Source organism: Drosophila innubila (assembly GCF_004354385.1).
Source record: "Drosophila innubila isolate TH190305 chromosome 2R unlocalized genomic scaffold, UK_Dinn_1.0 1_C_2R, whole genome shotgun sequence".
In the NCBI taxonomy this organism is placed as follows: domain Eukaryota; kingdom Metazoa; phylum Arthropoda; class Insecta; order Diptera; family Drosophilidae; genus Drosophila; species Drosophila innubila.
Genome location: NW_022995374.1, coordinates 24944506 through 24969109, shown reverse-complemented (window position 1 = coordinate 24969109; position 24604 = coordinate 24944506). Strand labels below are relative to the sequence as shown.

The 24604-nt window shown below is 36.9% G+C and overlaps 3 protein-coding genes across 6 annotated transcripts in view; 1 reads left to right on the top strand and 2 right to left on the bottom strand.

Annotated features, from left to right (window-relative positions):
• Positions 1–24604, top strand: part of LOC117782824 (guanine nucleotide exchange factor DBS) — a 47654-nt gene that overhangs the window by 8743 nt on the left and 14307 nt on the right. For all 3 annotated transcript variants that reach the window (XM_034619869.1, XM_034619871.1, XM_034619870.1), the window contains exons 7-10: positions 1060–1180; positions 1242–1550; positions 1613–1822; positions 9257–9427. In XM_034619869.1, the coding sequence (XP_034475760.1) occupies positions 1060–1180; positions 1242–1550; positions 1613–1822; positions 9257–9427 (811 nt within the window). The remainder of the gene's footprint in view (positions 1–1059; positions 1181–1241; positions 1551–1612; positions 1823–9256; positions 9428–24604) is intronic.
• Positions 4270–13006, bottom strand: LOC117782826 (kunitz-type serine protease inhibitor HCRG1-like). 2 transcript variants are annotated; one of them, XM_034619876.1, is made up of 4 exons: positions 12890–13006; positions 12673–12836; positions 12568–12615; positions 4270–4286 (listed from the first exon to the last, which is right to left on the bottom strand). In XM_034619876.1, the coding sequence occupies exons 1-3, from the start codon at positions 12990–12992 to the stop codon at positions 12613–12615; spliced, it is 270 nt and encodes an 89-aa protein (XP_034475767.1). In that variant the 5' UTR covers positions 12993–13006; the 3' UTR covers positions 4270–4286; positions 12568–12612. The 2 variants fall into 2 exon arrangements, with proteins under 2 accessions (XP_034475767.1, XP_034475766.1); XM_034619875.1 differs by lacking the exon at positions 4270–4286 and having other exon boundaries at positions 12398–12615.
• On the bottom strand, positions 14478–17677 carry LOC117785766. Its single transcript, XM_034623983.1, has 8 exons — positions 17632–17677; positions 17333–17577; positions 17120–17276; positions 16012–16255; positions 15806–15945; positions 15129–15751; positions 14958–15066; positions 14478–14890 (listed from the first exon to the last, which is right to left on the bottom strand). Exons 1-8 carry the CDS (start codon positions 17675–17677, stop codon positions 14478–14480), a joined length of 1977 nt encoding a protein of 658 aa, XP_034479874.1.

The following is a 24604-nucleotide window of genomic DNA, read 5'->3' as shown; positions in this document are numbered from 1 at the left end:
AACTAAAGATCTGTTAATTCACACTTGAACTGGGGCATTGTTCTTTAAATACTCTTGACAGATGAACTAAATTAAGAATTTACATCAATATAACAGGATAAAACATGAATATACATCAATTAATTCTAGACCGAGTCTACCGTGTGGATATGAAATAAGTGTGTTATTTTTTTTTATTGGAATGTGGGTAAAGGGTATCCCGTCGTCTAGCAACGTTGACAAAAATAGCTATAATAATTTTTTTTTTGTTATTTTGCTATAACCTTTTTATCATCTCTATTGAATTATATAGAGTATGCAAATTGTATATATTTGTAGAATTAATATTTTTAAGTAAACTATCTATCTGAATTACCAAAATCCGTCCTCAGTGTAAATTTGATAGCAGATAAGTTACAATATTATGTGCCAAAATATGCTGAGCAAATAAAAAAATGACAATAACTTAATTTAGCGTAAAGATTGGTTAGAAATTAAAATCAATATTCAAAGAAAATGTATTATAAGTAATAGCATTTGAAATGATTTAGTCTACATGTTGCATGCCAAATAAAAAATAATTGCTGTCGCTTTGTAAGTTTCGTTTAATTATAGAGAATGCATGTAAATATTTGTTAATAAGTCGGTAACAATCGATTCAAGTTTATTTGTCGATTTTTTTATTGCCAAAAATTCATAAACATCCACTGGGTCTTTGATATGATCACATCCATTCAATTAAGCACAAGCACATTTAACAGTCACAGTCACACAAATAGATACATTTTATTAATGAGATGGGATTAGCTTTAAATCTCATCGGAATTTCACTCATCGCACTCATTAAGCTGTTGTCGTCTCTTGTCTTTTATCTTCCCTGTCGCGCTCTCTCTTTTGTCATACATTCGCGATGTTCCCAAAATATTTTCAATTCAAAATAATAAATCAAAACGAATCGAATTAAATGTTGATGTGCAGATCCAGTGCAGGGCAGCCAATACATCGCCAACAAATTATTTATCACCAACAATATAAGATTAAGCAACCCCAACATTATGATGATTGTCGCGATTACCGTAGACTGCTCGTCCAGCTGGAGGAAACGGAGCGTCGCTTCGACGAGTTCTGGCGGACACATCGCAATCGCCTGGAGCAGTGTCTCCGATTGCGCATGTTCGAGCAGGACTTTCGGGAGCTACAGGTGAGTCAATCAATGTAAAGGATTGTACCTAATCAAACTAATTGTTGGCATTCCCTTTCAGAACATCTTCGATGGACATCTGAAGACGGTGGCCGAAATGACAGAGATCGGTGAGAGCGTCGATCGTGTCTCCACACTCATTCAGGAGACAGAACAATTTCGTGCCCTCATCAAATTGGACGTGGAACACGCCGAGGAGGTTATACAAACTGGTCAGCAACTGGTTGGCTCCCGCGGGGTCTATCCCTGGGAAATTGTTCAGCCCAAGTGCGATGAACTGCAGCGTGTCTGTGACATCATCAGCATGCGCCTGACAAAGCGCTTAGAGATCCTGGCGAAAAACAGCGAACTTATGGAGAGAGTTGAAAAGGTAAACCATCGTTGATCACTGTTATTTCGATTTCCACTCATCTTTTCCTTTTTTCTTTCTAGGCTAATCAATGGTGTGCCAATGGCGTGGAGCTTTTGGCCTCTCAGAGGATTGAGAAGTGTTCAGTTTCAGCTGATTTGGCTGAACAGAGTCTGCACGAAATTCAGGCGTTTATTGCATCTGCATCTGATTTCAAACTATCTAGTCCAAGTGAATTCAAGAAGATCTTCCTGGAAAGCACCACACCTGAAACCAAAGCTCTTGTATCTCAGGTGAGTTTCTGATAGATCCCTTTATTATATCAGGAGTGTTTGCTATAGTTGCGTCCATCTCTATCACCTTCCATCTATATGTTTTTATGTCAACTATTAATTATAACACGATTTATTTTAAAGATGATTAAAACACGTAGGGAGGTCATTAGTTGTCAGAACTTGATTTTAAGACAGATAGTTAAAACCAATTATAAAAAAAAAATGTTTGTAAGTGAATATTATTGTGACGACATTGGTGAAATAACGTATTGTTATCAAAAAATATATTCATAAACTTAATGGCCACATTCACCAGAATGATTTCCTCCCTGATAATTTTTATGAGTGCTCTGCTCCAATTTGTCAATGGTCGCGTTTATCAGTCACGTTTGCTCCCTGATCATTTTTGTGATACCTCTGATACTTCTGGTGAACGGAACTGATAGCGTATCATGATACCTGAGCATGTATCGAAATAATAAAATGTGTTCTAGAAATCTGTGCAGTTTTAAAAGGGAATCGCATTTGAAATCAAACGCTTAAATGTCGGTGGCCTTTAATTGTCAGAGATTTAATTTTTCGAGCATACTCGTATTTTCGAAGTCAAAAAAATCGGCTGCCTTAAATTTACTTCCTGTTTCAACAAAAGTACATATTATATTATTATTATTTTATATTTTATTGAATTAAAAAAAAATTTATTCAATTCAATAGATATTACATTTTGTCAAATCTCAACATTTTTTTAGACATTTCAAAGCAATGGTTACTTGTTTTCAGAAAACCAACAAATGCTTTTAGGTTGGTTTTGGGCTGTTAGAGACTTGAAAACGCACCTGAATATAATTGTAATGTGATGTGATTTTGCTACACAGCTGCTTATATCTGCTGAAAGCATGATGATGCTGTTGCTGATCCAGAATTTATGCCCTTTATTAGGTCTGGCATTTTTCTTTCTACCTGTTGCTCATATTTCGCTTTTGACAACATTTATAGACACTTGTAGTTATTAAGTACATGACATAAATGAGAACAATGTGATAAAATATTTTAATCGAACGAACGATAATGGGACTTAGACCAACGAAGGAACTATCAAGAACTTAGCTCGATATCACACTGTGCAGATTTAAGTTGTTGTTATTAAGTATAAAATGGAATTTTTGTTTTGTCATATTGAATGAAGAATTTTCATTTATTTTTATAATAACTGGTAACTGGCTATAAAACTTGAAATTGAGCTGATTTTAATGAAAATCCAATAGATTTAAATACTCAGAACAAATATCGAAGTCTATTTTAGAAAATAACGAAAGTCATAGACAATGTTCAACTAGATTTCACTACAGGCAGATGAGATAAAATGCATTAGCTAAGCCAAGCAACGGCTATTGACCCGTTGAGAGAAGAAGAGGCTTTTGTATGTTTGTCTAATTTTGCCACAGTCGTCGATTGACCAGATGGAAGAAATGGCGCTAGGAGTTGTTTAGCTTCGCAATGTGCAATTGTGATATAACTCAAAGACTGGTTCTTTCAAGATTGTCTTCAACTAGTTGCCACTTCAGTTTAGCCATGTACGAGTACAGTTAGATAACAGCGCTAGGAACGAAAGTGGGGCATTCTTTAATTTAATTGCAAGTATATTGTGCATTAAATGCTTTTAAAATTCTATCAATCAACCGGTTAATGTCGTCCGTGGGTTCAGTTCCTTATTATGAAGATAACATGAAGTTGTATTTGATATGGGGGATTGAAATAGACATCCATAACCTATTATTCAGGGACTGAAAAGATTATACCTTTTATAAAAATAAATTAGAAAACAAAAAAGCTTGTTGATTTTAAGAAAATTAAGAAATACCCGTATTTTCTTAATCCGATTTCAAGTTTATTTTAATTATCACTAAACATAAACCTTTTTGAAATAAATCATATTTATAACTATTATTTATCAAATCTTATTTTTTTTATATTTTTAATTTTTATAATAAATGTTGGTCTTGTTTTCCCTTTTTTTATATTTTTATTTTAAATCTTTAAATATATATTTGCGTTGGGCTTCAAGACAGGATTTGAGATAAATTTTCGCGTTTAGTTGTCTTTTTTAAACATGTTCGATCGTTATAACTCATGCAACTCCAACATCATCGCCTGCATCAAACTAGACATGTTTGAAGGTTAGGTATGAGTTCGTGTATAAGATGGATCATTAGAATTATTAGCCTTACAAACGCTTGACCGCCAAACAAATGTTTGATTAGAAGTATTAATGCTTTATTTAACAAATAAGGCACAAACTTTAAGTTCGGCTTTTATTTAATTGAAATCTTTGCACTGATTTAGATGTGTTTGATTTTGAATTTTGACCCGAGTACGAATATAAGATGAGATTAAACCAAAAATTTTTAATAAACATTATTTAAATTCAGACTTGGATGTCGAAAGAATATGTGACTAGAAATTTTTAAGCTTAACTTGAAGAAATTCATGTCGAATTTTAGGTTGTCCTCAATATGGTTTGAATGAAATCTTAGCATACGCTCAAGAGCCAAGCAACTCTTCAGAATGACCCATTTTCTTAGCCGTATTGCAATTCCAGTTTTTTGGTTCGGTATTTATTCAATTTAAGCAATAAGTAAAAAGTTGTTGTCGGTATCGAAATGGGTCAACCAGACCAGTTTTTTCGTTAAGACCCCCACTGCGGCACAAGTATTCTTTTAGCATTTACATTTTTCTGGATGTCTTCAGTATGTATAGTATAGCATATATTTGTATGTATGCATGTATGTAATTGTCCCCGATGATTCTGACACAATTCAGCCTTGCTCGCTGGACCGATCGACCGCTTTCATTCCAGTCTTTGGCCGTTTGACTAGTTGCCGAACTGGATATCCTTGCGATTGCGTTAACCAGTTGATGATTTAAAAATTCTTTGATAGTTTGATAACCATCATCTTATGTGTCTGTTGCTCAAGAGTTGCATCATGGAATAATTACCTAGCCTACTTTCCCTTACTCAGAGACCGATGATAGACTCAAAAGTAAACCAGACTTTTTAAGCTATTACAAGTTTAAAGTTTAATTGGACTATACTAGTAGTATTAAATAAGAGACATGTTCTGATGATCTATGATCCATGATCTTCGGGGGGAAAACCCGCCACGGAAAGACTATACACATCTGAATACAGCAATTATTGCTGCTCATCCTCTGCCTTGAGCAAATACGTTGTCTATTGCTATCAAAAGCGGAAAATCCATTCAAGATGCAGACACAAGCATGCTTGTATGTTCAAGTATGAACATGTATGCAGGCATCAAATCCCCGTTTCGAGTTCGTTCACAGCGTAGGCGACGCGTCGTCTCCTGCAAAGGTCAACGGAAGTTCAAGTAAGCTAACTGGTCGTGCATCTTGACAAGTGCCCATTTGAGTATGATTCCAAAGACACTGCCAGAGTTGCCTGCATTCCTAAATATTAAAGAAAAAGTAATTAGATAAATTAAAAAATTTTTATATTCATTATTTTTTTTTTAGTTTTATTTTTAGAATGTGGGATAATAACACTAAATACATTGTTTTTAAATTCTTTGTGAAGTTAGGAATCTTTTTATTTAAAGGTGAAACCATATGGAAAATGTTGAAATTTTTTTCTGTAAAGCTTATCCAAAGATTTATTCAAAACCTTGGGATAAGCGCTTTCTGAAATTCGTCCAAGTACCGAACCGAAATCTTACTCTACACTTTTCGAGGGTTAATAAGTTGTATATAGATGAGTTTTTTTTTTATGAATTTTCATTACAAACTTAAAGTTAAGCTATTGTTTATTTCAGAATTAAGATGTATTTGACAACCCTAAAAAACAACATAAAAAAATTTATGATAACTCTGGCCAAATAAATAACATTTTTAATGGGTTACAAAATACTTGTGTTTGGTTAGCTCATCGTCGGATCGTCGACTGCATTTTATTATGCATTTGATAGAGTTGCACGTGTTGCGTGAAGTTTCGCAGAAACCCACATAACTGGTCAGTGCCTGCCACATCGATGCCTGCCGCCTGTTTCAAGCTGAAGATGCGCCTTTATTTTGTTGACAATAAGCCCGATACGACGCTTTTCCTCGCCTCATTGCCGACCCCGACGAAAGCAAAAGTGAAAGCGGCAATTGTGTTGCCGTCGTCGTCCATTACGTAAAATGTCAAATGTCACGACATTGCCAAATGCCAAACGTTGTCCTCAGGGCGCAATTCGATTATGTAATTGCCAATTTTCGGTTAATAAATCTAACTCTGAAATTAAGGAAGTTAACTTATCGATACATGAAATTTAACGCTTTATATTCTTGGTTATTATTAGTCTATATATGTAAGGTATTCAGCACGTACTTTTAGCAACGAGCAGGAGACTTTAAACTTTCAAAGACATCCAGTTAGGTATTGGTAGTGTAAAAACTAATATTGATTCACAGGAGTCACAAATATTCCTTAGAATATACACAAAGAACTGAAATTTTCTTTTGTCTGCTCTCATTGCTCAAGCAAGACATATTTCGCGATAATCATTGGCCGAAAAATAAATGTACACAGTGTTTCTTATGTTTTTGTTTACATTTTCAGCTGAAAGAACCTTCTCCGAATAATGCCGCACTCTAAGCCCAGAATATGTAAATTCTTTGTTATTTATTACACTCAACTCATAATCAAAATTAAAGTATCCTTAAAAATAACAATTATTCAGTAAATTTTTGCCATGTAATATAATTATCTGCAGTTTTTGCAAATACAATAAGTAAAGTGTTGACTATTAATTTTAAACGACAAGCAAGCACATTTTGTGAGCTTTTAGAAAACTGTTATTTGAAGATGTAACTGCCCAGACACTTTAGTTGTTTGTCATGTCGTTCAGAAGGTATTGATAAATATAAGTAAAGAAGTGATTTCTGATATTATCCATCCTATCTCATTATTTTGTAATGTAACGAACGCATTATTAATCTGTACTGAAAGTTGAATATATGTTTTTAATCAAAAAACTTGCAATAACACAAAAACAAAAAAGAAATAGAGACCAATTGACAAGTCAGCCACGCCTGCGTGATTCGTTGAGGAGTTGATGCACTTTCGTTGTGGCACAAATTCCATTGTTATTTGTGTTGTTGTGTGGTGGCACCTGCATCACTTTTGTTTTTTACTCTTTTTTTCTATTTTTCCACGGCTCTGCTGTGCTTTTCACTCACAACAAATCACGGAGAAAACGCGTGCGAATGCCACTAAATTCTCCTACATAATTACATGACTATTTTGCATCTACACTTGTGGCTGCCTCTATTACACTTGCCACAATGTTGCAGACAGTGGGGGCATTTGTGACCCTATAAAGTACACGTTTTGGCAATTGAATATGAGAATCAAAATTACTATAATAACAAGTTCTGTTGAAGGACGACATAAGAATTAAGCTTCTATTTCGATCGGACCAACAAAAGTTCGGTCTAATTCTAAACGAAGTAAATGGTAAATAACAATAGCCAAAAGTCAAAATCCGAATTGAGCCATATGACATAAAACATATTTTGTTCTATTGCATTTTTTTTTTACTTTTTAAAATTTGGAATGAATGCATTTTTTTTAGTTTTCCTTAACTTTTTAAACTTAAACAATCGTAAAAAACCAAAAAAAAAAAACAACATTTTTTTCAATTAAACAAATGATTTCTCTGAAATTGTAAATAAAAGTTTAATTTAATAATAAAATAAACAGCAGCAATATTAATATATGTATATCTGTGCGTTTATATATTAAGGTGCTTTAAAAAAATTTTAGTACCCTAGTTTCACAGCTCGACACTTTCTCTTTGAAATGACAGACTCTAAGAACTTGACTCATTTTTAGTGTTTCACGCACAATAATGTTGTATAAAAAAGTGTAGACTAAATCTTTGATGAGTTGCTGTATATTGTGTTAATAACAATGAAGGTCTTAAAATGCCTTCTAGTTTCCTCAATACAATATTGTGTGCTTGTTTAATTCTCCGCACATAGATCGAGCTACTTTCCAAAACCATACGAATATGCAGAGAATACGATGACAATCTTTTTATTGTACATACTTTTACACCACTTGTTAGTTGACTAAGAACAACTTGTTACATTTTTTCTTACCGTTTTTCTTGGAAACTTGATTAACCTTGCGAAGTTGACATAATTTATGAAATTTGTTTTCATGAAAAATTCACATTATCAATTGGACATTGAAATAGATGCACCTATAGCAGAGGTCGGCACGACTTATGCGCGGGGCATAGACTTTTGCTCTGCCGCATCCCTGCCTCAAACGTAGAGTGTATAACGTAGCAGTTGTAACCAATACAAGCATAATTTTCTTCCTTTTTGACACGCTTCGTATAACAAAAGTTAAGTTAATATTTGATTGTGTTGGTGCCGACCAGTAACCTATAGATTTAAAAAAAAAACTATAAGAATCGTATATTCTATTCTTTAAACAAGTGGGCGGTTACAGTCGAGCACGCTAGACAGTATGATACCCTGTGCCTAGGTACTCTGTACTGAAAGTTGATTTTCGACCTATTGTTCCTATAGCAGCTATATGATATATGGAACCGAATTAAATCAAATTTGGTTAAAATGTATAAAACCAACTTTCGTGTAAATGTATATTCTAACAGTTTGGTTAGGATTTCTCAAAAAACCAAACTTTTTCATACTAAGACTTAATTTTCGATTGAGCGTCTCTATTGCAGCTATATGATATAGTGGACCGATTTTAACCAAATTTGGTCAGGATGTTTAATACCAGCCCAGATGCATATTCTATCAGTTTGGTTAATATATCTCAACAAACAAAAAACTTTTTCATCCTAAAACTTCATTTTCGATGTATCGTTCCTATGGCAGCTATATGATATAGTGGTCCGATCCAAAAATAAAAACAAGCTTGATATGCGTTTGGTATCCAGAAACCTACATACCAAGTTTGTAGTCTTAAGCTCTTATGGGTTCTGAGATCGACGCGTTCATTACAGACGGACAGACGGACAGACAGACGGACATGGCTCAATCGACTCGGTTGTTGATTCTGTTCAAGAATATATATAATTTGGGGGTCTGCCACGCCCCTTCTGTCTGTTACATTCATTCTGCCAAGGGTATACAAATTAACTACTTTGTCACCTCTTTCAATATGCACAAGTACTTATGTTAATCAAATTTAAAATCGAAATAAAACCATTTTAAGCTTTGTAAAAATATTATTTATGTTCTTCACTTATGCGTTCGCTCGAAACGTTGTATTAATTTGCTCGACTAAACTTAATTCTTCAATTGAAGTGAACTGAAGATTTTTCACGAAAATCTGTTAAAAGAGTTGTTGATATTTCCAAGTGTATATTTAAAATATTTGTACATAAGCTAATTTAATTGTGTTGCTTGTTACAGGTCTTGCAACGCATTGACGACGTGTCCCTGATGTGCGACAAGCGCATTGCGAGCCTCAAGAAACTGGCCCTGAAACCACCGCGTCCTGTGCAACAAGTCACCCCCGAGCCAGCCGTGCCCCTGCAGCCTCCGGGCGGAGCGCCACACCTGTTGCGTCGCAAACAGATTAAGGTGAGTGTCCAATAGACTAAGTCACTCTATGCTCCCAGCTGAGCAGATGGAACTCCGATGCCGCTGCGGCTTATTAACCGCTTGCTGAATATGCAATGCGTTTCTATTTGCATTTGTATTTTGATGCGCACGAAAAGCGTAAGATTCCTAATTAAACAATGACACCGCCGCATTACTCTGACTCTGAGCTGGTTGGCAGACAAATTTCTTTTTGTTGTATTTAGATTTGTTGTACAAATTTCAAGTTCATTGTGCAAAATTCACACGTTCCTCGTTTTTATCTGCCCAAAAGATTCAGGCCCGCTGCTGCGGTTGCCGCAGAGGCCAATTGTATTTGGCCAGAGCCATAAAGCAGCCCAGCAAACCAACAAACCAACAAACCAACAATAGCCGAGGGCTAAACAAAGCCAAGCCAAGACGCTTTACTTTACCATGATAAGACAAATGCCCCAGCAACAAGTTTCACTTTTGCCGACTGCGTAAATCATAGATTACGGCTCAGGCGAGCACAACACCGACCCATAGCTCCGGGCCAACTGTGAAAAGGAGCAGGGGGTAGGACGGGGTGAGGCGTCTGTCCCATTAAAAGTCGTATGGAATCCAAATGCTTGACCATCAGCCAACCGAAATTTCATAATTACCTTCTCCGAGTCGCACAATTGTGCAGCAGACAGTCCATAATTGAGTTGAACCCTCGGTTCCATTTACCATTAGGTTTATTTAATGACAGACACGCTAAAAACATTTACGTTCAGCCATTAGCAGAGTGTTTCCATTTACACGGCTTGCACTGTTGAAGCTAAAGTATGGCCAAGTATTATCTATCTATTAAGAGCTCAAACAGTGATTAGACAGTAGTAATTATAGCTGATAAGATACAGATGGATTGATGGGAGTAGATAAATAAAGAGATCTCTATCTCTGTCGGCAAGTTTAAAAGGTAGACGGATAGATTGATAGATAGCTGTATAGAAGATAGAAATTATATTTTCAATTTGTATCTATCTATCTTGCCATCGCTTGCACACAGTTAGCTAGTTCAAACCTGGCTTATACGAATGTGCGGGAACACAGCTCGCCAAAGGTTGAAGTGGCAAATTAACATTTCCGTTGGCCACAGTAAAAACGCTTTTCAATTCCGCATTGCAAATGAAGCAATTTTCATTCTAAATTATGCATATCTGAATTACTGTTAACTGTGCAGTTTCCCGTTGACCATTCGTTTTCCATCATTTTCCGATCTTGTGTTTAGATGCAAATGTCTTGTGTCCAGCAAACTGCCTTTAACATTTACATGGCCCACAAATAACTCTAAAATATTTGAAGTTGTTCGATATTCAATTGCTAGAAAATGCACTTGATTCACTTGAAAATCGTATGCCAAACTCATAAATAAAAAAAAAAATTGTAAAAGATTTGAATTCTAATTTTTTTTAAACTCATTTTCTAATCTCAAGAAGTTGTTGAATGTCTTCATTCATAATCAAAGGCATCTAGAGATATTTTGTAAAACTTTTTACCTCATTTAAATTTTTTTGTTGGGACTTCATTTCTAGGTGCAGTATTCTTTGTTCGCTTCATTACATTTTGAAGTAAATGCATTTGATCTATTTGCCAACTCATTAACTTGAGTGTCATTTGAAATACATTTGTAATGCTGACGTTTTTTGTTGACTGACTAGAGAATTAAGGCTAACACTCTGGGTGTACACTGTACATAAGAAAAGATACTTTCTAATACGATGGCATCGAAACGAGTTCATTTACTGCAACCTGCAAGCAAGTCATTCCAATTTGCAGCACAGTTTTTTGCTCAACTGATCATAATTTCGCACAGTTTATTTTTTGTTTTTTTTTTTTTGTTTCTTTGCCGACGCCGTTGATCTTCTTCTGCTTCTCCTTCTGCCTGAGGCCGAAGTTTGATGCAGTTCTTCAGCGAGCTGTCCCACATGATTGATGTCTGCAGTCAGGCTATTGTCTGTGCCACAGAGATACTCGTATGTTATGGCCACACGTTCTTACCATGTTGTACATTACCAAGTAATAGGTACCAAGTATAAAGTACTTGCACAATCGTCACACTTTGGCATTCCCAATGTCTTGAATGTCTGTTCGGTTTCAAGAGAGTTGCGTCGATTTCTCCTGCACAGGTGGTCATCATGGAGCAATTAATCGAAAGTCTTCACGCGTTTCGTTTGTAATTGTTTTTATTTTATTTTTTATTTTTGATCGATTCAAATCAAATATTGTCCAAAAAAGGGGAGACTGATGAGCCACTGATGGGTCTAAGCTCCCTCTTCTCAGTTGTAATGCTTGGACAGATGTCTGTGTTTCTCTGTCTGACTGTCTTTTCGTCGACTTGTGATTGTGTTGCATTCGCTGCTTTTCCATAATTAAATAATTAATCGTCATTTGATTAGGCTTGCTAATGCTAATGCTAAGCTATGCGCTCTTTCACTTTCACATTTGTACAACGCGGCGTATGCGCGATATTAAAAAATTATTATACGAGTACGCGACGCCAATTGAATGTGTCGCCATCGCGCAACAACACATAAACAATTTCCATTGTTGTTGTCGCTTCAAAGAAACGCAACCGAGGTTAAATAAGTGCAGCAATCAGATACATTACGAACTTGTGGCACGTATCTGAGGAATACCAAATATGGATGTCTTACAAATTCGCTAAAGATACTTTTATTCAAGTCTGTAAATCGGTTTAGAACCGAACCGCACAGAACTGGTTCCGATTTGATTTTTTGTGGAGTAACACGAATCACATTATTCAAATTAATTACTCCTCGATTCCGTACTAATTTGGTTCTTCAGAAATTTATTACGTAAATTTTATAACTTTTTATATTATATTTAACTAGGGTATTATACATAATATTTTTTAAGCATGATTGTAAAGCTTTGAAAATATTATTATAAAAACATTATTTTAAATATAATATTTGTATAGGATTAAGACATTATTGAAATTTAGAAAATAATCAAGGATATAAAATATCTATCGTATGAAATATGTTTTGTTTGGTTCTAACAATAATTGCGCTAAACCTTCTCCGAAACGTTGAAGGATTGCAGCTCTGCTTTCATTATTCCCCTGAAATGAGGTAAAAAGATGAGCATAAGGACAAAGTTGTAACTCAGAGCTTCATCCAATTTATCCTTTGGGCATTTTACTGAAAAAGTATGAGAGTTGGAATGGGATTTGTATGTGAGGATTGCAATCTACCCACAATTTGACAGTACTCCTCGCACTCCATTTTGTTATAGAATCGATTCTCATTGCCACCACAGCCGGAGTAGATGAACGGCTTGCACTTCTTCAGCTTTGAGATGTAGTACCACTTTCGGAGTTGCGCCTTGCAGGTGCCATACCGCGGGGGTTCACTGCAGATGCCTGTAAGAAAGAGGATTGAGATATTCCCCACATTAAAATGGACCCATGTCTACCCATGCGATGTATTAAGTCGTCTACAGTCCAGGCAGAGATTAAGGACAGGCTCAGCAGGAGAACCTGGCAACAACAGCAGAATCTCAGCAGGTTGATCTTCATATTGTGAGGAAAGCTTCTAATTGAAGTTTTTAGATTGGAGCAATGAATGCAAACTAGTGCCTTTTATAGATAAATCTAATGGAAAACAGAAATATACCAACTGTTTTACATTTGTTACTCAGCAACAATCAATATTGCTGTACAAAAGCGTACGAGACTGTGACATACCCTGTACTAGTTGTGTAAATTCAAATTGTACATCGAGTTTAAACTCGATTTTTTAAAGAATCGACAAATATATGGACAAATAAAAAACAGAACTCCAGTGATTTTTAAAATGGCCGATTTTTCATGATCGTCAATTATTTAACTAGATTCATCGTCCAACAAATATTTGAGTTTGGGTAGTAACAAATGCATGGTAATTTAAATCTAAATCTAAATCTGCATGCAATTTAAGAAAATACTTATAGATGATAAATTCACTCTGCTATTGATAAGTAAATTATAAATAATTGATATTTATAAGATTTGCCTCTCAAATAGTGTATTACATACACTTTCACAAGTCAATAACACCGCTTGTCATATGGAAAGAGGGTATAACAGCTGTTTTGGTCGGCTAATTGCAATTGTTAACTGGGCTAAGATAAGGCCGCAGACTAGAATCGAAGATATATGAACAAACAATGAATAGAGTGTGTATTATTCATGTAGTTTATTCGCAAACTATTCACGAGTGTCGAGTATTCATATTGAGTGAATTTCACTTTCACTGCGAGTCAAAGAAAATTAAAATCCAAATCCGAATTGAAATTTAAATCTCTTAGAGCTATTCGTCGACATTCGACGAATTTCTAAAAGCGACAACAAACAACAACGGAGACTGCAACATGTTGTGCATGTCAATCAAGATGAAGCCCACAAAAAAGTGCCGAAAGTCAAGTTAGCAAGCTACCCAATTGGCCAAATCCGTCTGCAGTGTCGATGGATCGTGCACGCCCAAGAATTTCACTCAACAAGTCATCGACCCGATGTGTGCGGGCCATGACACGACATGGCAGCCTTCAGGCCTGGCCAAAATAGTGTTTGTCACTTAAAAAGTATCTGACAGATACGCAATGTATCTACAGTTGCCTAATTGCTAACACGTACGTAACTGCGAGATACTTTTTAGCATTGCCTTGAGAACTTTCACGCCACTTCCGGATGCGGCTAACTGGAGCTACTCATGGCCAACTGGAGCTAACTGTCTTGGCTCCATCTACATTTCTCCATCTGTAGATCGTCTCGGTTGTCGGCCCTTTGATGGTGCTGGTGAAACGGCCATAAAAAGTGTCTGACATCTCAGAGATCAGCAAAGTGTTTTTGTTTAGGTTTTTTGAGTATTTGTTGAGCTACGTGAAAAGTATCTTTAAGTCGTGTTGGTAGTGAAATCCGTTAATACGAATTAGCGTAAGATATTGCGCAAAAAGATTTGGCAATAAGTGCGTTGATGTGCTAAGAATTTAAGTATTTCGCAACTGGATTTAACCGGGTTAGCTCTCATTGAGTCGAACTTTTTGCCAGCTTGAACTTGGCTGTCAGCAATTCGGCCACAAAGGCCATTAGGGCCACAGTGATGCCCAAGACCCAGACGACCAGAATGCCAGCAAAGTTAGACATGCCCAGGGTGACGGGTTCGATGTTAATGTCATCCTGACCCTGTCCCACACCCGGCATGGTGCTCTCCACCTGCTGCTGCAGCTGCACGTTGAGATTGTCAGCGACCACGCGGTATTCCCAGTACTTGTCGAAGCCAGAGGAATGCCAGCGATAGACGAGATCGTTGAAGCGTCCGAGGAGTGGCCAAAGACGAGGCACAAAGGCGACCGTGTACTGGTAGTAGAGATCCTCCTGCATGATCACCATCTTATCGATGGCCTCCCCCGTGAGGTAATCCCCAATGGCAAAGTGACCTGCAGGCAGTGGGATAACTCGATGACAACGCTTACAGATTAAATGAGATAGATGAAGGGGATATACCAAAGGGCAGACGCTCCACGGTGAATCCCATGCGTCCAGTTTGCGCCAAGTGGAGCAACTGCTCATCGCTGTAGATGTGAAAGTTACTCAATAGATCCTGCACCAGGGGCTGTCGGAATAAAGGAAGAGGTGGAGGATGAGCCAGCTCAGAGATTAGGATCGGCTACTCACATCATCGGTTCCACGTATTGCGGATACCCACGCCTCCGAGTTGGCCGCCCACTGCAATCGATGGCTGCGCATCCTCTGCATCGTGTCAGCCGCCTCCCCGAAACTGGGAATGGTCAAGATGCTGGCCAGGCCTCCGCCGTAGATGCTCGTGATGATGATGTCGTTGAGGAAGCAGGCGAAGAGCAGCACACGAACCGTGACGGATCTCACATTGCTGTTCCCAGACTGCGAAATGAACAGCTTGAAGGTGGTCACCAGGCCAAATGCCCAGCTGCTCCACCAGCTGGCGTCCTCGCTGCCCACCATCTTGTACAGCTTCTGCTCACTCCAATGTGCCACTACCAGACCCATAGTCTCGATGCTTAAGCAGACGACCACGGCGGCCCACAATGTGCCCTGGAACGGTTGCAGTGGCAGGTACCAGCTGGCCAGGCGATAGGGTGCCGGCACCAAGCATGTGATCCCGGATCTGACCAGATACATGGACAGGTCTAGGTAGGTATAATCGTCGGACCAGGAGTACATGGCGCCTATGCAAATGTCCGCCTTGTGCTGGATGATCATGCCCATGGCCCCGTCCCCCGACATGTTTGGGTAGATGGTGCCCCAGTCGTAGGCATCAGCTGGGGAGGGAATCGATGAAGATGATATTGAAATGCCTCACATGTCATACTCACATGTGTCGATCTGCACGGTGCAATTGAACTGTGCACAGAAGTTGAGCACAACTTGCGTCTCGGTGCCATCGATATAGACCTCGGCCTGGTCCGACTCGGCAGCCACGCCAACATCTCGGGCATTGCTCGAGATACCTTTGCTCTGCGAATGTATAGGATCAATGAGTTCTAGTTCGAGATTTGAACTCACCCTAACCTGTGATTGCTTGATGACCGTGTAGGGTCTGTAGTCGAACCCGGCGATGATCACCTCGCGTCCCTGAAGGTCTCTCAGTTTGTCGGGAAAGAGGAATGTGTTGAGCTGAAACTGTTCTTCGCTGGCATCAAAGCGATCCAGTAAAAGCAGCTGGCCAGGCTTCTCAGCTCTTGGTCCCACATACTTGTTCGTCTTCAGCTCAAAGATCGTTCCATGTGAAGAATTGCGCACCACAAACAAAATATTGGGTTGATCTGAATGGAAATAAAAAAAATACTTAAAAACAAGGCAGCAAACCGGCTCTGAACCGAACCGGATCATTAACCGAACCCTTGAAATTATTCACGTTGCGAACCCGAACCTAAACCGAACCGCTTTCTAAAATAAAAGGTTCGGATCGAAAAAAAAAAATAATTACATAAATTGTATGGTTTTCTAATACCACGCAATTACTTGAGACTTCGGATTAGAAAAAGTCATATTTAAATCTTCAAATAAATTTAAATTCACATCAAAAATTGATTTATAAAAAAAAAATGTAGTTATGTAGCTTAAAATTTAGAGAAAATTATGTAACAATAAAAATATTTTTTTTGTATGAAATTGAACCAAGGTTCGAACCCAAACCCAAATTTGGAGGCTTGCAGCCTTGCTTAAAAATGGCGACAAATGCAAGAAATGTTACCTAAAGTGACAGTCGAGGGACATTAGACTTAATATTATCTGCCTCATTACCTTAAAATTTTATACCCATAAGTTTTATTTTTAAGAAGAAAGTAAAAAAGGACAAAGAACTATATTTTTAGGTTGTATGACGCCCAAAAATGGATTTTTTATGTAATAGAATGTACCAGATTTTCAGGTTTCAATTGATTTTAACTGTTGAGAATTCTAAGTAACAAAACTGACAATCGTATAAAGCTGATGTAACTTAGCCTGGAGAAATATGGCTAATAAACTTAAGGTTAATGACGTATTTTTGAGGTTTTTGTATGGCCCAAGACAAGATTTTTGTAGGTAAATCTAACTAGCTTTAAGGCATTTATAAGCTAACATTTTATTTATAGGTAATGAAACTTTCCTTAAATTCTGAGTATACCTCAAAAAGTGTCGCTTACCTTCGAAGAAATATTCCCGGCAGCAGGACTCTCCCAGTTCCATTTCCACATGGGCAAACACGAATCTGTTGTGCAGACTGCGCCAAATAGAGTACATAGATGCCCTCGAGAAGGCGGCCACAAAGAGGGGAATGTGTTCACCAAAGACGAGGAAACTCTATAGGGGGAAGAGCGAAGAGTCTGCAACTAATTCTGATAGTTGGCAGATCTTACCTCGCAGTGCGACATCTCTATGGATATGGTGAGCTTGAGCATCAGATCGTCATAGTTCAAGTCGTTCTGCCTCAGCTGCTGTTCCTTGGCCTCCACATCAACCACATTCCTCTCGAAGCTACCGGAAAGCGTCTCCATCTGGATGCTCACGAAGCTCGAGTAATTTTTGGCTTCACCTTGCAACTGCCACTCAAAGTCATCGTGCCACAGAATACAAGTGGTGGTTCCCGCCAAGTATCTTTCAACTAAACAAGCGCCAAGTCAGGAATTATCCCAGATAGATTTCAATCATATCTTACTTATTATATTCAGAATAAGCGACCAACTTTTGTCAATGACCAACATCTTACCAGAAATTCAACCTGTAGGGATTCTGGTCGTGGCACAACTGAGTCCTAAGACTCAAAGAGTTTTTAGTGGGTATTCATTGAGTATTCATTTCTAATCTGTTTGTTCTGCTGCCCCACAAATTAAGCAATTGACCAAAACTGTTGAGTAATCGTTGTAAACAACGGCGGCAATTTCTCTTTTCTTGGCTTAAACGAAAAGTTTTGTGTTTGTTAAAAGTGAAAACAAGTGCTCGATTTTAGTAGCCCCCTCTTCCCCTTCCTCCCCTTCTCCAGACACGCGATAAAATTGCATAAGCATATTATTCGAATTACTCAAAACGAGGAAGAAGGTCAACAAATAATAATATTCGGCGTGCATCGTAAAACAAATAAATTAAAATATTCCCTAATCGAACACTACTCAAATACGAGGTACCCTGTAGCTAGCTGAGCCGGCATTTCGTTTTCTATTACCACTTAAGCAAAATGTTATTATATCGATTTCGTCACGGCTACAAGACTTTTCTATGTTTCGATTTCGAAATATGGAAATGATTTCGGTTAGCTATGATGACTGTTTCTTAATCGAAAATTAAAATCTTCGTTCATCAATTCCAAAATTGATTAAGAGTCCGAATCGGCTGAAATTTTGACAGTGCCCGTCTAAAAGAATAAACTACACGATAGTAAATGTCTCTTGCGATAGTGGCGACCTCAGGGGAAAAGTCTTACTCCTTGTCGGACTGCCCACGTATATAGGACCAACTTAAATGCAAATTCTATCAGTTAAGTTACAATATCTTATAAAACAAAAAAAAAATTTCATACTTAAACATGATATTCGCCCGATCGAACATATGGCAACTAAATGATATAGTGGACCGATTTGAACCAATTTCGGTTATGATTTATAAGACTAGCTTATATGCATATTCTATATTTGCATACTAATACTTGATTTTTGAGAATGAGGCATCTCCGACCTTATAAAGTATATATATTCTTGATCAGCATCAACAGCCGAGTCGATATAGCCGTGTCTGTCTTTCCGTCCGTGTGAGCGCCTAGATCACAGATATCTATAGACCCCACGCAGGTCAAGTTTGTTTTAAATTTTTGACACGCCCCCGCAAAACGTGAAAAAAACATCACACCCACAGTTTTTAAGATAATTCAGTTTTTATGGTTATGAACGTTATCTATTAATATTATCTTTAATCTCACTTAACCGCAGCAAGATCGGACAAGTAGAACGGGAGTAATAGATAACCAAAGTTATTATTTCAAAACAATCTGCTTAAAGTATGCAGTAGTTTTTATTAGGCAGTAATTTCTTTAAACTACTTTTACATATATTGAAATAAGATGCGGGTATCCTATGGTCGGGATCTCGACTATAGCCTTTCCCACTTGGCCACAAGATTTGTCGGAAGTGGAAATCTTTAGCCTGTTCTTATATCAATCCGGAAAAATTTTGCGTATTGAATTAATTTTGAGCTGGTGAATTTAAGTCCAATAAAGTGATTAAATACAGTTTTAAAATGTTTAGCCCAAATGAAAAATTACATTTTTTGAAATCTGATAACATGGGAAGTGAAAACCGGAAAAGGCCTGTATAATCCCTTAAGATAGCTAATTTCCAACAAAGAACAGCGAAATTTAAAATATATGTAAAAGCGCCTAAGCGATATTATCGAAGATATCGATATAAATACTTTCAAACTGATTTACATCACTAGAATAAGTCAACCTAAAAGTCGTCAAACCTAGTGAACTTGCCTATTGAAGAATTGTGAAATTCAGCACAGCTTCGCTTTGGGCGTCCAAATAAAAAAATCGTACAAAAGAGGGACTTTAATTTGCAAAGCTTATTTTAATACCAGCACAACGAAAAACTGAGTCATAGAACACACACTGCAAAAGGAACACACATACAAGCAAGCAAGTGCGCAACTGTAATCGACATATCTAATGCACATCGTTATCGATGACAATGATAATTGAGCAGACTGGAATATCGCTGAACGAGCGCTTCACTCACATGCAAAAATCGACTCTCAGACGTCGCAGTCGTTCCAATAAACGCCTTCTGAAGGAACTCGAACAAGAACACGGCGCCGGCGCTTGCGGCATCAAATCACTCCGGATCGGGCCAGGTGGAAAGCTCCTGCTCTCAAACAAGGGTACTCGGGTGGCAACCATGCGTGCTGATTTAGTTGCTAATAGTGAAAGGCAACGTCGAAGCAGAATCGACAGCCACCGATCCAGTTCAACGGTTGGACGACTTCCCCACCAACTGGGGATATGTCGACTCAACGTGGGTGGCGCAGCAGAGCGTGTAGCTCAACATATTCCTGGATTGCCTTGGCAGCAGCAGCAGCGTCGAGGACGTGACCCCTCAGTAAGTCGAGGACGTGACCAGAGCCGTGGACGAGCCCGAAGTCGTGGATACGACCAAAGCTGTAAGTTCAGCAGGAGCCGTGGACGCGACCAGATCCGTGACCTTGACCAAAGAGGTGATTTCAATAGGAGTCGTGGATTCATCCGTGGACGCAACCGAACTCGTAGACAAGACCAAAGTCGTGGAAGGGACCGGAGCAATCAGTCCCGTGGATTCAACCAGAACCGTGTACGCAATCAGAACCGTGGACGCGATCAGAGTTTCGGCCGTGTGCAGAGTCGTGGTCGGTGGCAACCGTTGGCAAATGCAGGCAGAGGATTTGACGGACATGTAGCAAGACGTGTTTCAGTGAAGCAGCGTCTGGGCGTGCGACGTGGCAACCGTCATAGTCCCAATTCGAGACCAGTTCTGATAACAGCTGCAACTGCCGTTGGATGGTGTGCGTACAAAGGACAAGAACGTGGCAGATCTGCAGAACGTGGGGTTAGTAATGCCAGTGCTGCCTCTGCTGCTTCTGCTGCTACGCAGCGTTCACGTTTTCGTTCACGATCTTGGAGACGTCGGAGTAATTCAACAGCTGCTCCTTCCGAAAATGCCAATCAGATGGGTGGACGCCGTGAACGCAGCTCACAGCGGGGCTGGAAAAGTGGTCATAGCTGGTCATAGAAATGGCTAAAACAATAATGGATCATTTGCAAGAAACAGAACAGCACAGGGGTTGGAGACACAAGCCAAAGAAAATTTCAACCTCAAAATCTGAATTCGATATTCCGTTGAAGTATAGCAATCAACGATGACTAAAGAAAAGCGATTCACCACCACCACAAACATCTTACGAACAAAAAAATTCTCCAAAACTCTTTAATTAATGCTAATCGAGCATTATGTCTCTACTACTTAAGTGAAGGATATATTCATACAGTTAAAATTGTTTTATTATTATGCAAAAATACAGAGTTTTCTTTCTGTTCAACTTTAAATATAATATATAACAATTTTGAACACGATTTTTTCTGTCAATCTTCTATCATTTACATATTTTATAACTGTTTTTACTAAACAATACATCGACACCTTTTTGCGAAAGTATCGCAAGTTAAATTTTTTCAAAATCCACTTTTTGATGCAATTTTGTTCCTAAACTCCAAACGCATCCAATAAATAAAATATTATATCGGAAATCGCTTTAATTAAGCCAGAATATCACTGTCAATTTTATCGTATGTGAAAGTGTTTTTTTGAATAAGCAGGAAGTTATCGTATGCCCCATAAAAAATATATTTTGAAGAAAATTACTTTCCGATTTGGCCTCACCAAATAGATTGAAGAAAATATTGAACATGCTGTGTACTGCTACTTATCAAAAAAGTATTTTGACAAACGAAATTAAATACCAATCTATCTGTAATTGCAATAAAAAAAAAATAAAAAAAATATTAAACAATTTAGACTTTAACCATAAACCTAGGCCTTCATATCCGTTTTAGTGAACTATCTCTTCTATAAAATCAAAGGATTTAACAATATAATTTTTTAAAATAATATTCTCTCAAAATATCAAGTGGAATAACTAAGTCTTAAGCATTCAAGCAATATCAAAGATGACTTGGCTGAAACGGTCGAAGATACTTAAATTTAATTGAATATTGTAATTAAAAAAATATACTTAAATAAATTACTTGATATAAATGTTTTATTTTGTTAATTTTTAACGTTATTCATTTTTCAAATTTTTATTAAACCTATAGTATATAATACATTTTGTGACAAAGCTATCAAAATTATAGGCACAAAAATATTAAAGGGTTTTTTTTACTACCGAGCAATTATTTACTCCAACTCTACTTAAAGCAAAAATAGAAATTAATCAAATTGTAATTAAATTTAAATGAGAAATTCAATGTGCTAATAATAAAGCACAAATACAAATAAATTCCTATAGCAGAATCGAATGTAAAGTTCATATTTGTAATAAGGGTCACTGTACAAACTTTCTATTAATTGTAATCTTAAAACGCATCAGTGTTTCAACTTTTCATTTTAATTTCTTTAATAGAAATTCGTAATGTTAAAGTTCGTTTACCTAAAACGACTACCGCATTAGCCCTCTGATTCAGTTCGATTTGGTAGCACTGCATTCGATAGTGTTCAACTATGGATACCCTGTAACCATTTTTAAATTATCTTTCCACTTTACACTATAGATGATTGTGCTCTACTTTCTTTATTTTCTATCCAGGGTAGTTAACGTTCATACCTTATATTTTGAAATAGATTTTAGATAAACAATTTATTCACAGCTTGTTCCCATTTGGGGATAGTTTTTTTACTTTGCAACTGTAATTAGTTAGTTGGTTTCTTGTCAATTAGAATTTACAGCACATTTTCTACAACAGTGCACATTTCCGATGAAGAGTATACGAAACGTCAACTTTAAAGATTACACATGTTTTCCATTTAGTTTCTTGTAGGTATCTAATTCATTATTATTGTGTTGTATTAAGCATTGTGCAAAAGATCTTTTGTGTGCCAATTTTTTAAAGAAAAAAATTTCATACAAAAGATTGTCATGTTGTCTTTGCGTTGACCAACTTTGTTGCCAAACAGAAATTGACACCAATCTAAATTTATGGTTTTTAAAGACAGATACAAGACGCTTCTTTTTCTTCTACTCATTAAATACATTCCCTAAATTTTGAGCTATGATTTTGGGATGGAGTAGCTCAGCTTTAGTTTCTACGATACAATTAAGTAAAGTGCTTGGCTCGTTGAACAATAATAAAGAAATAAACAAAAGAATGATGGTCACGTTCATCAGCTACCAAATTTGGTAATACGTTTGCCAATGTCATTACCAACATTGGCGAAATGAACTTGATCAAGGTAAAATATGGTTTGGGAATGCTATAGAGATGGTCCAGATGGTCTAAATATGAGTATATTGAGTGTAGTATATCGAATGTGGTGTCGTCATCTATTACACAGGGCTTACACGCAGCTATTGGCCGTAACGCTGATATGGCCCACAGATTAAACACAAGTTAAGAGCAGCAACGCCGCATTAGCTGTGTCGCTGAGTTGGCCACAAGAAATCATAAATTTAATTTGTGTTTAATGGCATTACATTTCCTTCAGATACGCGTACGCGTACCCGTAAGATACTTATTTGTTATGAGATAGTTTTCTCCGTTTTGTTGTGCTGTGCTGGGTTGTGTTTTCTTTTATTTTATTTTCTTTTCATTTCATTTTGATTTCATTTCTTTTGTTTTGTTTAATTGAATGAATGAACAGTTACAATTTCTTGCTGCACCGATTTCAGTTGCGTTTGCTGCGTTTCACTTTCAATTGAACCCACCGATTTGGCCATGGTCTGTCTTACCAATGCTAATACATATTTGGAGCTCCTACTCAAGCGTAATCCTTTTGCGGGCGACTAGCTTCCGTTTCACGTAATTGCGAAAGCCGGTAGACGCCCAATAGCCAAACTATACCAATGTAAACATTTATGCATACGTGTATGTGTTAGCCAACAACTATGAGTATTGCATGCTTTTGGCCATAAACGGATAAGCACGAACCTACAAATTAAGCTGTTCATTGGCTGCCTCTCGCAAATCGCAGTCATATCAACGTCTATCATGTACTACATACGAGTATGTCTTGTTTATGCTTATCCATATCTATATTTATGTATTAATATATTTCCATATACCCAGTAAATCGTTTTTAGATATCCTAACATATACTCCCACTTATACTCATATCAGCACCTGAACTACTGCATTTCTTAATTAAATTAATGTAAATCCAAACTCGAGTGTAAAATAAGATTTAAAAAATTGACATCGGTCTTATCCATTTTAACTCAAACTTTAAATTATTAAAAATGTAGAATTAGGTTTTTAATTGCTGCGTAGATTTAGGGAATTTTTTTTTGTATGCGACTATTATATCTCAGTAAGGTTTTGATTCGTATTTGTTTCGCTTTGGAAACAACAGACAAATATAGGAAACAAAAAAAGACACAATTATATTTGTATATATATAACATGCAACTTGAAGAAAATCAGACAAACTTTACCCAATTTTCGTTGGTCCTGAAACTATTTTCACGTTGAAAATATGTCAGCCTTTATCGGACTTGCATTTATTAATGAAATTTTATTTTAATTAACTTTACAATTTCTTAATAAATTGTTTTAATGTCAAATGGGCTGGCAAATCGTTTATAAAAATATTTATTTTCGTGCCTAATCATTATCTCATAATACAAAATCGTGGGTTTTTAATTTAACACATTCGGCTTCTCCTATTTAAGAAAATAAAGTGTTTTTAAAACCATTGATAAAATTTCAAATTTATGTAAAAATTTATTTATAAAAATGAAATGTTTTTCAAAATAATGATGGATAACATAACAAGAAGCTGTTATGACAAATGCAAATATACAGAAAAAATAATTTTGTGGAAATTTAAATTTATTTACGTCATCTGATTTTTATGACCTTGACAATATGATACACCTAAAAAATTTGACTTAAA